General features: G+C 45.3%; 1 protein-coding gene across 1 annotated transcript in view; it reads left to right on the top strand.

Moving 5' to 3' along the window:
- The window catches only part of fat2 (FAT atypical cadherin 2), a 91,702-nt gene extending 79,858 nt beyond the window's left edge, over positions 1-11,844 (top strand). The window contains exons 24-28 of the mRNA XM_079228904.1: positions 36-189; positions 3,911-4,007; positions 4,139-4,287; positions 4,934-5,217; positions 11,107-11,844. Coding sequence (XP_079085030.1) covers positions 36-189; positions 3,911-4,007; positions 4,139-4,287; positions 4,934-5,217; positions 11,107-11,636 — 1,214 coding nt within the window. The 3' untranslated portion in view covers positions 11,637-11,844. The remainder of the gene's footprint in view (positions 1-35; positions 190-3,910; positions 4,008-4,138; positions 4,288-4,933; positions 5,218-11,106) is intronic.
- Positions 11,845-12,095: the final 251 nt, after the last annotated feature.

Below are 12,095 nucleotides of genomic sequence, written 5' to 3'. Positions count from 1 at the left end.
CTCAGACGTCTGGCTGTGTTTTATTTACTCTGCAGAGCCGCGCTGCAGGTGTGCGGGACTCTTCCACGGCGCCCGCTGTGAGCTGCTCGACAACCCGTGCGCCTCCCTGCCGTGCGCCGAGGGCCGCGTGTGCGTGCCCAAGCCTCAAGGTTACATGTGCAACTGCTTACCGGACAACACGGACGCACGGTAAACACACACATATTTAATTGATGTCACTTTATTAACATGTGTCTGCTGTGAGATCTCTCCCTCAAGACGTGACGATGCTGGAAATATTTGATCTGGTTTCACTGGAGTTTTAGTTTTAGTTGAGAAAATGGCTCTATGCTATGTATATGCTTCATGTGTTTAAGCTGCATTATCTCTACTGACCACAAGGGGGTGACTCCTCTGGTTGTATAGAAGTATATGCTTCATGTGTTAAAGCTGCATTATCTCTACTGACCACAAGGGGGCGACTCCCCTGGTTGTATAGAAGTCTATGCTTAATGTGTTAAAGCTGCATTCTCTCTCCTGACCACCAGGGTGTGACTCCTCTGGTTGTATAGAAGTATATGCTTCATGTGTTAAAGCTGCATTATCTCTACTGACCACAAGGGGGCGACTCCCCTGGTTGTATAGAAGTCTATGCTTAATGTGTTAAAGCTGCATTCTCTCTCCTGACCACCAGGGTGTGACTCCTCTGGTTGTATAGAAGTCTATGCTTAATGTGTTAAAGCTGCATTCTCTCTACTGACCACAAGGGGGAGACTCCTCTGGTTGTATAGAAGTCTATGCTTCATGTGTTAAAGCTGCATTCTCTCTCCTGACCACCAGGGTGTGACTCCTCTGGTTGTATAGAAGTATATGCTTAATGTGTTAAAGCTGCATTCTCTCTACTGACCACAAGGGGGAGACTCCTCTGGTTGTATAGAAGTCTATGCTTAATGTGTTAAAGCTGCATTCTCTCTACTGACCACCAGGGTGTGACTCCTCTGGTTGTATAGAAGTCTATGCTTCAAGATGGCAGTATGCAAAGCAACGGCCCACTTCTTATATACAGTCACCTGTTTATACTAAAATAAGTCACTTCTTAAATAAGTGTAATTTTCGAGACTAAATTAATAATGAAATAATCACAACACAAGATCAATTAAGTGAGGAAGATAATTACCTGCAGCTGTGACTCTCCTAGATAAGGGACACACACACACACATACACACACAAACCATAATTGGACACACACATTATCATGATGCCAACGTGGCCAAATGAGTACAAACGCCGACACGAGCCTCATTATATGCGGCATCACTTGCAGCTTGCATTCAGCAAAAGCGTGCACGGTTTTTAATTTTGCATGCATATATGATTGGGCGCTTACCTTTAACTATAACACACACACACACACACACACACACACACACACACACAGGTTCATCAACCAGCTAGTTGTATTCCACTCACACGAGAAGAGAAGGGTCACGTTCGGCGGTCGCGTGTTCCTGCCTTCATTACGGCCGCCTGAGGGATTGCGTCGCTCCTCGGGTGAATTAAGGCGCCGCGTGTTCCAGGTAGCGTTCATGATTAACTCTGAACGGACGTCGACCTGCGATCGGATCCTAATTGCAGGAAACGTGAGTTTGCCGTGTGGCTCGTAAAACTCACAGATCAATGTGTTATCATGCCGATGCGCTCCGATAATTACCTCCACGAGTGCGTCGCCTTGTAATCCGTCTGCGCACAAAAGAGGAACATTTATTTTTATCGAATGCCATCCACCCAATCCAAAGAAAAACACAGCAAGACAACCGAGTTCATCAAAAACCTTTTCTCTCTCTCTCCTAAAGCAAACAGTTTGTCCATGAAAACAAAAACATATATATATATATATATATTTGGCTGTGTATCTGTATTTTAGTTTACTCTTCTTTATAATAAGAAATGCTTTAATGAATAATAATTATAGAAGCCTTAGAAAATAACTTCTCTCTTGATTCATTCCGTCAGTAAACATTGTAAACATGAGTTTATGACTGCATTCTCTCTACTGACCACCAGGGGGTGACTCATCTGGTTGTATAGAAGTATATGCTTCATGTGTTAAAGCTGCATTCTCTCTACTGACCACCAGGGGGTGACTCCTCTGGTTGTATAGAAGTATATGCTTCATGTGTTAAAGCTGCATTCTCTCTACTGACCACCAGGGGGTGACTCCTCTGGTTGTATAGAAGTCTATGCTGCATGTGTTAAAGCTGCATTCTCTCTACTGACCAACAAGGGGTGACTCCTCTGGTTCTATAGAAGCTGCATTCTCTCTCCTGACCACCAGGGGGCGACTCTTCTGGTTGTATAGAAGGTTGTCTGGTTGTCGGGTCAAAATGCAGAATTCCAGGCTTCAAGATGGCCGTATGCATTTTGATTGAATGCCATCCATCCAAGCCAAAGTAAAACACAGCACTTGACAACTGAGTTCATCAAAAAACTTTTCTCTCTCTCTCCAAAAGCAAACAGCTTGTCCATGAAAAAAACCCACATATATATCTATTTGGCTGTGTATCTGTTAGATTATACTTTCAGAGCTGTACAGCAGAGGAATTCAACACCTGGGAAATGAGTGGGTGAAGCTGAACAACAGCAGGCAGTTTCATGTAAAACCAAATGATAGGTTTTTGTCAGTGCGGCAGCAGCGGCACTCAGCAATCAGAACGGTGCCAGTTGCTCCTCTGGGTTGCTGCTTTTTATGTCTGTAACCGGAAGATGGAGGGAGGGCTCTGCAACTGGAAGCTCTCAGCATCCACAGTCAAATTCAACCTTAACATCGCTGGGCCAATGCGGGTAAAAGCACGCTGGTTATCGCTTCATGCTCATAGACACAGATTTTTTGGCCACTCGACAATTCTATTCTCGCATTTTGTTTTATATCCTGAATCGTGTTTTCATTTCAGCTGAGAACAACTTGATTTCTGTGTAGCCTGAGAACAAAATCCACCACCTTTTGGTCTATTTAGTCAATTTAACAACACAATCAGACTAAAGCCTCAAACCGCGATTTCATCATGTTGTTTTTTTGCAACTAGTGAACAGAAGTTACCATATGTAGAATGAGGAAGAGTGACGTCTCTGGTAGCGACCTGTCAATCACCTGGTAGTCCCGCCCCTAAAGCATCCGCTGCATTATGGTCTGTTTGACTCTAAATGAAAATAATTTACTAAATGAACATCATGCTGTATTGAAGAAGAAACTAGAGATTGAGACATAAACTCATGTTTACAATGTTTACTGAGGGAATAAATCAAGAGAAGTAGAGTCATTTATATAGACTTCTATACAACCAGAGGAGTCACCCCCTGGTGGTCAGGAGAGAGAATGCAGCTTTAACACATGAAGCATAGACTTCTATACAACCAGAGGAGTCGCCCCCTGCTGTTCAGGAGAGAGAAAGCAGCTTTAACACATGACGCATATACTTCTATACAACCAGAGGAGTCACCCCCTGGTGGTCAGTAGAGAGAATGCAGCTTTAACACATGAAGCATATACTTGTATACAACCAGATGAGTCGCCCCTGGTGGTCAGGAGAGAGAATGCAGCTTTAACACATGAAGCATATACTTCTATACAACCAGAGGAGTCGCCATCTGGTGGCCATTAGAGAGAATGCAGGTTTTTAGACACTTCAACATCGGCTTCACTCTTCAGAACCTGAGGTTGCCGCCTGATTACGACGCTACCCGTTACGTAATGAATGTTAATTTGTTGACACTGTGACTAACAAGATGCCACAACACCAAACTAACATCATCCTTCATCTTAAAGTGTTTGCAGTGAACCAGCATCCGACAAATAACAATCACACGACAAAAACACAGGATAATTAATCGGAATCTCCTGAATCAAATAAACCCAACGCTCTCCTCCTGCAGGTGTCACAACAAGACAGAGTGTTGGCCCAATCCGTGTCCTGGAGGCTTTGATTGTAAAGTCACTGACGGCTCCATCCACTGCGACCCGCTGCCTGTGGTCAGTAAACACATTAGTTATTTACTATGTGTGTGTGTGTGTGTGTGTGTGTGTGTGTGTGTGTGTGTTGTAGATAACTGTCGCAGGAAATTACATTTACAGTAAAATCGTTCTCAATCCGCGTGCGTCAGGTGTCTCCGACCATCGGCTACGTGGAGATCATGGAGATCGGCGCCAGCGTGCTCGGCTTGCTCTTCTTGGTCGCCGGCTTCGTTTGCATCCGGAAGCGTTATGTTCAGCAGAAGAAGAAGAAGCCCGTCTGCGTCCACGACTCCAACGGGTAAGAGCACGCTCAACATCATGAACATCATTACTTTTCTAATGTAGTTTATATTGTTTCTAACGTGTTCAGTTACCTCCCCGAGTTTCCCCCAGCACAAATGACACGAGCAGACCGTAATATCATTTGGCAACGTCTTTATTTGAAACTGCACTGCACTGACCATCCTATGGCTTATATAGGGAAGACACACAAAACACGCAATCCACTCCAGCTGAGGCCAATTAGGGCTCATCCCCGGCACCTGTTCCCTGAGCCGCTCCCCCTCTGCAGCTGAGCCTAACCACGCCCCCAGACACCACATTGTTGTAGTTTACTTTTTCTATTTTAGTTTACTTATTTTACTAAATGTATCTTACTGTTATTGCCTATTCTACGTTGCACTGTATTACTTTGTATTTTACGTTATAATTATTCTATTATTTATACGGCTGGTTTAAATGCAGAGCCCAAATGTCATGTATATATGTAATAAAGTTTAAGTGACAACGTTTAAATAAACAGTCTTCAATCAGCACAAATGAGAAATGATGGAAATCCACTGCTCCTCAATTTTCTTTAGTTACAGCTGAATGAATCGCCCTAAAACACAAAGTCATTTCCTGTGATGCCTCTGAAAGTAAAACACTGCTCTTCACACCCGCAGCTACTTCGAGTCCAGTCTGACCAAGAGCCTGAAATCCAGCCACCACGAAGCCACCACCCTGGAGATGAGCTCGCTGGGCGGCGGCCCCGTCAACGACCTCGACCACACGCCCTTCAGGTCGCTGCGGCCTCGCAGCCAGATCGTGTCCTCGGGAGGCGGGGCTTCCTCTCCCAAGATGCAGCGGCCGGTCGTGTGCAGCGTCGCCCCGAACTTCCCGGTCAGGCCGCCGTCCAGCTCCGACAACGACTCCATCAGGAAGAACCACTGGGACCAGGACTACGAAGGTACGTGGTCTCAGGGGGACTCTGGCTCGTTTTAAAACGTCCCCATTCTCTGGAAGAAAGAGAACCCTCGACAAAGGTTGTGTGTCCTTTAGAAACCTCTCAATATCACCTGGAACCTCGGCCTGGTCAGGTTTAGGTCATATAATATATATATTTATATGTATAATCACTTCCACCGAAGGGAAAAACAAACAAACGGCCAAACCGAATCGCTGCGCATCTTTCACTTTGAAGCTCGGTCGTTCAAGGTCATCGTAGACAAGCGTTGAGTTGTCGGGAGGAGCGGTGCATCATGGGAGAAGCGGCCCGTAGAGCCGTCTGTCAAAACACGCCGCTGATTAAACTCTGGGAGATGAAACGGTCACTGACAAGGCCGATTAGACCGTCAGGAAAGAACAACGTGATTCATCCGTTTCATCTCGGCGCATTTTTATTCTCCACTTATGTATATATATATATATATATATATATATATATATATATATATATATATATATATATATATTCTATGCTGGTCTTAGTCTATATTCTGTAATACCCTCTCGTATTGACCGTCCTCTCTCTCTCTCTCTCTCTCCCTCCCATCCTTTTGTATCCGCAGTCTGTTTCTCGCTCCTCTTTATCTTCATCTCCTCTTGAGCGAGAACTCTTCAAAACGAGTGAAATATTAATTGAATTTGATGTAAATTGTTAAGAAGCAATTAATCAAAATTAACTTCATTGATGTGCCTTTTAATTGGCATTTTGACAAATTCCCTGAAACGCGACGAGGTTTAGATTAATTCCTTCAGTCCCTCATCTTCCTCTCATCTCTACGCGTGAGGACTGACTCTTTACCTCGTTTATTTCTGCACATGCGGCAGGAAAAGGTTCGCTTCCCTTCAGCCGACCCGTGGGAGCAACACCTGTGAACAGAATCAGCTCGTACAAAAGAAAGTCATACGGCTTGAGAGTTATAATAAGAATGAAGGTGTTCCTGCGTGAGGCCCAATGCCCTGATTTAATGTCTTTCACCGTCCTCTTCCTCTCGTCCTCTTCGTCACGTTCCTCCTTCATCTCCCTCCGGTCTATTCGTCTCCTTCTCCTTCCTTCTATCACATTCACTTCCTGTCCTTCTCCTCCTTTGTTATTCTGTCGTTTTCTCTCTCTCACTCGGTCTCTCTCTTTATGTGCAGCATATATATATATATATTTAAATATATATATATATATATATCGCTCTTTTTATTTTTTGTATGTAACAAATCAATGCCCTGTGGAGACGGATGAAGAGAGGCAGCCGGGCGCTCGTCATGCCATCGCTCCCCGAGGCAAAGCCTCACTGGCAGGTCGTTCGTCTGCTCGACCTTATCGCGCCGGATAAAGGACGCCTTGCTGTCGCTGTTATCCGCCTCCTTGTGAAAGGGAGACAGCTGAATCCTCTACGTTCCTCTTTACTGACTCCTCTACGTTCCTCTATACTGACTCCTCTACGTTCCTCTATACTGAATCCTCTACGTTCCTCCATACTGAATCCTCTACGTTCCTCTTTACTGAATCCTCTACGTTCCTCCATACTGAATCCTCTACGTTCCTCTTTGCTGACTCCTCTACGTTCCTCTATACTGAACCCCTCTACGTTCCTCTTTACTGAACCCTCTACGTTCCTCTATACTGAACCCCTCTACGTTCCTCTTTACTGACTCCTCTACGTTCCTCTATACTGAATCCTCTACATTCCTCCATACTGAATCCTCTACGTTCCTCCATACTGACTCCTCTACGTTCCTCTTTACTGACTCCTCTACGTTCCTCCATACTGAACCCTCTACGTTCCTCCATACTGACTCCTCTACGTTCCTCTTTACTGACTCCTCTACGTTCCTCTTTACTGAATCAAAAGCCTTCGGGACCCTTTGACCCTCTGACATGCTCTGTCCGTCCACAATGCGCAAAACCGGTTCAAAGGTCTGCTTTCCATCTAAAGCATCGCTGGCCGATAGAAAGAAAGACAGTAGGCTTAAATGTGATGATGAATCATCCGATCACAGCTGCATCAACCCGTCAGCCGTCATGAAGCGATTTATGAGAGCGAGGCTGGAGAGAGAAAGACAAAAGAGAGCGTTTGATTTTGTTTTAAAAATAGAACAGATGAGACTTTTTTCTATCATGCCTCAGTTTAAACCAAACGCTCATTTGCAGGATGAAACCGTGCACTTTCAAGCTTTTTCTTCTTAGATTACTGTTCAGTATGTTGTTCACCAAAATATTCCATTCATTTTCTATATCTTTTGGATATGCGTACCGAGGTCCGTCCTTCATGTTTCCAAAAGTGGACTTTTTTTCTTTCACACATCCTCAAGTCCATTTATTTTTCCAAGGCTGCTTGAACACAAGATGGAGGGAAATGACCAGCGGTGCATGAGTTTAACAGAGAAACACAGAACCCGTGACCTCCCCGTGACCCCGGTTCCCCTCGGTCCTGTGGGGAACGCTGACACTCGTTATGATTGTAATCATTAATCACTGATTAATTGTAAGGAGCCGCCGGAGGCTGCACACATTCATCACCGCGCAGGTGAAAAGCAACAAGACCATTAAAACACAGACGGTGCTCATCACATCCCACGAGGCCTTACATCAGTCTCCAGGGCTTTGTGTTCCCTCTCGGCCTTCAGTTTGAAAAAAAACCTTGAAGCTCGAAGAGGAGAGCTCGGTTTGTAAAAAGTCGTTAAGTGAACAAAGTTCTGCCGTTTGTTATCGATGTTGCAGCCGAGTGATCCGAGCCTCCATCTGTAGAAAGAGAACGTCTCTGGTTCTCCAGTAGTGTGGAAACAACGAGTCACACTCTTTGTTTCCAGAGAGGTTCAAGTGTCTTCTCGTCCTCCTCGGGAGCGCTTGGTTCGCTTCCCGACTCCAGAGAGACACGACGGATAAAAGACACAGAAAACTGCCGACTAAGCGCCCGCTTCAAACGTTATCAGCCGATCAAACGGGTTCATTATCAGATGTTATCGGACTCGTAGAAATGTGTAAGACGTTATCATCTGATTATCTACAGAGTGTGTGTGTGTGTGTGTGTGTGTTAAAAGTGCAGACAGGAGGGGTCTTATCCCACCTACAATACATAATGATTACTAATCATAAGACATTATTATAAAACTTACTTTGTATTAAGTTGTGTATTTATGTAGAATAGCGAGCTTTGGTTACTCAACATGTTCATTCTAGCTGATGAATAACAATAACAATAACAAAAAGTTTAGACATCACAAACTTTTCTTTTCCTAAAACCATTTAAGTAGTTTTCTGCGTATCAGCCCAGTAACCTTCAGGACTGGTTTTAAAGTTATTTTACTGGTCTAAAGGTACTCATTTGTTGTGCATTAAATATGAAATAAAAATGTTTTGTTGTTGAGATTGTGCAGAACATAGTATTGAGCATATGGAACACGTTAAGAACTAGTAGAGACTTTGTTCTTCTTCTTCATTGAAGCGAGAAAGTGTCTCTGAAGTCTTCAGAGGAGATTTAGAGATGCCGTCTGTTCCTCATCTCTTAAGCCTCCACGCGTCTTCACCGCCACGCAGATGCTCTTATCTCTTCCTCCTCTTCCTCTCATCTATTATATGAACCTCTCACTTTGTCTTCCTCCTCTTCTTCTCCTTTATTCTACTCGTCTCTCTTTCCCTCAAATCTCTCACCTGTTTGTCCTTCTCTCCCTCCATCTTCTTTCTCTTTTCCTCCACCATCTGTCTCTTTGTCTTAGTTTCTCTCCTTCCCTCAAAGTGTCTCTCTCTCCCTCTTTCCCTCTCTCTCTCTCTTAATACAAGCAGCTGCAGTCTGCCAGGAAGCTCTTTTTTTAAGTATAAATGTGCCTTGTTAGTTTGAGATTTCGGGGACGAAGAGCAGGAATTTGAAGTGGTAATCCTGAATAATCCTCATATTTTTGGGGTGTTTTGGGATGTTTCCTCCCATCTTTCTGCTCTCAGGTGTTCCCGTCAGTCCCCCAGAGCGAGCACAGAGACACCGTCAACCGTTTGAAAGAGGAAACTTTATTTAATGCCATACAATTATCTGAGTTTATGTTCATTTATAAATAATAACTGAGTTTATGTTCATGAATACATAATAACTGAGTTTATGTTCATGAATACATTATAACTGAGTGTATGTCCATAAATACATTGTAACTGAGTTTATGTCCATAAATACATAAATGCATAATACAAGCAGGCGTATGTCAACAGCATGTTTTCAGCATGTTTCCCACATTGAGAAACGCTGCGTGTTCAGAGAACTCTGAGCAGCTGAAGTCTGAATCACTTCAAGGTCGTCAAGGTTGTCAACACTCCGATTCCTCAAAAGAAAAGACGGTTCACCTGCTCCCGTTGTTAGAAGCTGCAGAAGATTTAAAAAGTCTTCTGGGTGTAACATCTAGTTAGCACATCAAGAAAAAGGACAAGATAAGTATTTCAAGGTTGGGGACTTAGCTTGAGATTAGTTTCGGGGAGAATATTTAAATGATTAGTGTTTAGAGCTCACACAGGGACGCCCAGAAAGCCACTAGAGCTTCTTTTTATCTGCGCTGCCCTTGAATTGTCTTAATGTTAATTCTGCTCATCCGAGACGGAAAGGATTATTGGATCCGTCTGAAATATGAAAGTACATGTGGTAGCTTTAGGACACGCACCCTCCTTCTGCACCCCAAATGACACCTGATGAAACCCCAATGAAACCCCGATGAAACCCCAATGAAACCCAATGAAACCCCAATGAAACCCCAATGAAACCGCAATGAAACCCCAATGAAACCCAATGAAACCCCAATGAAACCGCAATGAAACCCCAATGCAACCCAATGAAACCCCAATGAAACCCGATGAAACCCGATGAAACCCAATGAAACCGCAATGAAACTCCAATGAAACCCCATGAAACCCCGATAAAACCGCAATGAAACCCCAATGCACCCCCAATGAAATCCAATGAAACCCCAATGAAACCGCAATGAAACCCGATTAAACCCCAATGAAACCCAATGAAACAATGAAACCCAATGAAACCCAATGAAACAATGAAACCCAATGAAACCCCAATGAAACCACAATGAAACCCGATTAATCCCCAATGAAACCCAATGAAACAATGAAACCCAATGAAACCCAATGAAACCCCAATGAAACCCAATGAAACCTGATGAAACCCAATGAATCCCAATGAAACCCCAAGGAAACCCAATTAAACCGCAATTAAACCCCAATGAAACCCCAATGAAACCCAATGAAACCCCAATGAAACCGCAATGAAACCAGATGAAACCCCAATGAAACCCAATGAGACCCAATGAAACCCAGATGAAACCCAGATGAAACCCAATGAAACCCAATGAAACCCAATGAAACGATGAAACCCAATGAAACGATGAAATCCAATGAAACCCAATGAAACAATGAAACCCAATGAAACCCAATGAAACCCACTTTACATGCACAGCGCAGGTATTAATATGCAAATGCTCAAAGCTTTTCCTAAAATCCCTCCTGCACAGCAGCAGCTGTCCCGGTGTTTACGAGCAGTAACTGTCCGATGACGAAGCTGATGAGACTTGTTTGTTCAGTGGGAGAGTTGATCTCTCTCTCTCTCGCTCTCTGGTGAACTGATTCACACCACGATCTGTACTTTTAAAAATATATTTAAAAAGTACATTTCTAGAACTTGAGGTTGTGCAAAGCGAGAGTGAGTTATGTACCAGAGCTGGATCAATAGGTCGGCCGGGCCACTGTACCAGAAGATATTAATATTATTAAAGATGTATAATAATTTGGCCGATAACTTGACAGAAGAAGTGTCGAATATGAATATTTTAATTGCATGAAGTCGTGGTTCTTAAGTCTGTCCTCTCTCCTCAGTCTATCCAGCCGACCCGGACTACTACGGCCGCCCGGCGGTGCAGCAAGAGTTCCCCCAGTTCGACATCGTGGAGGACTCTTCCTGCGGGGCGCCCTCCGCCGCGGACTCGCGCAGGAACTCTCGGTTCGGGGGCTTCCCGTTCCCGCTGGACCGCTGCGACCGCCGCGCCCCGCTGCCACCCTGCTACAGCAACCAGAACCTGGACGACTTCCTGGGGCCCGACGGACTCCCTCTGCCCAGCGCCCAGTGCCCCAACGAGTACACCGCCATCAGCTACTACCCCACGCAGCAGCACGCCCGCAGCCAGGACAACGTCCCGGGCGGCTACAAGCGGCTCAGCATGCGGCTGAGCGTGGCCTTGCCGTCGTACGCGGATCAGCCGGGCCCGCCGCTGCCGCCGCCGCCAGCGAACCCGAACCCGAACCCCGCACAGCCTCAAACGAGACCGGCGAGGCAGAACCCGCGCAGCTACGACGGCTCCAGCACGGTGGAGAGCGACTACGGCAGCTGTGAGGAGGTGATGTTCTGAGACCGGGTTTCAGTTCAGAGCCCACGTCCTTTTTTTTCATTATTTTGGTGGCAATTTGCGTCCTTTTGGGTGATTTTTCACTTCACACTTCATCTGAGGGCCGAGGCGGTGCGAGTGCACGCCACCACGACTCCATTCTACGGCAGCTTTGCGTACTCGCCTCTCGGACGGCCCCTCGCTCTGAGATCTGAGTCTCTCCACAGATGAAAGCGCCGAACGAAACAAGCGTTCGTTTGACTCCTCGGAGCGGCGCCGCCTCGCCGAGTCGGGTCAGACGGAAGGTTACTCAGCGCTCCTCGGAGAAAGTTGAGCGGAAGTTCATTCCCTTTTTTTCTTTTTGACTGAGAGACGCCGCCGAAAGCGCTCGTTAAACCGCGGAGAGCGCTACTGACTCGACTGTTTCAAAGCCGGAACTCACGGCGTCTTCTTTCTTTTTTACGCTGACGCGAGCCGATCGCG

This window comes from Taurulus bubalis (genome assembly GCF_910589615.1).
Source record: "Taurulus bubalis genome assembly, chromosome: 13".
NCBI lineage: Eukaryota > Metazoa > Chordata > Actinopteri > Perciformes > Cottidae > Taurulus > Taurulus bubalis.
Note: the sequence above shows the minus strand (reverse complement) of the source record. Positions and strands in the feature narration are given on the sequence as shown.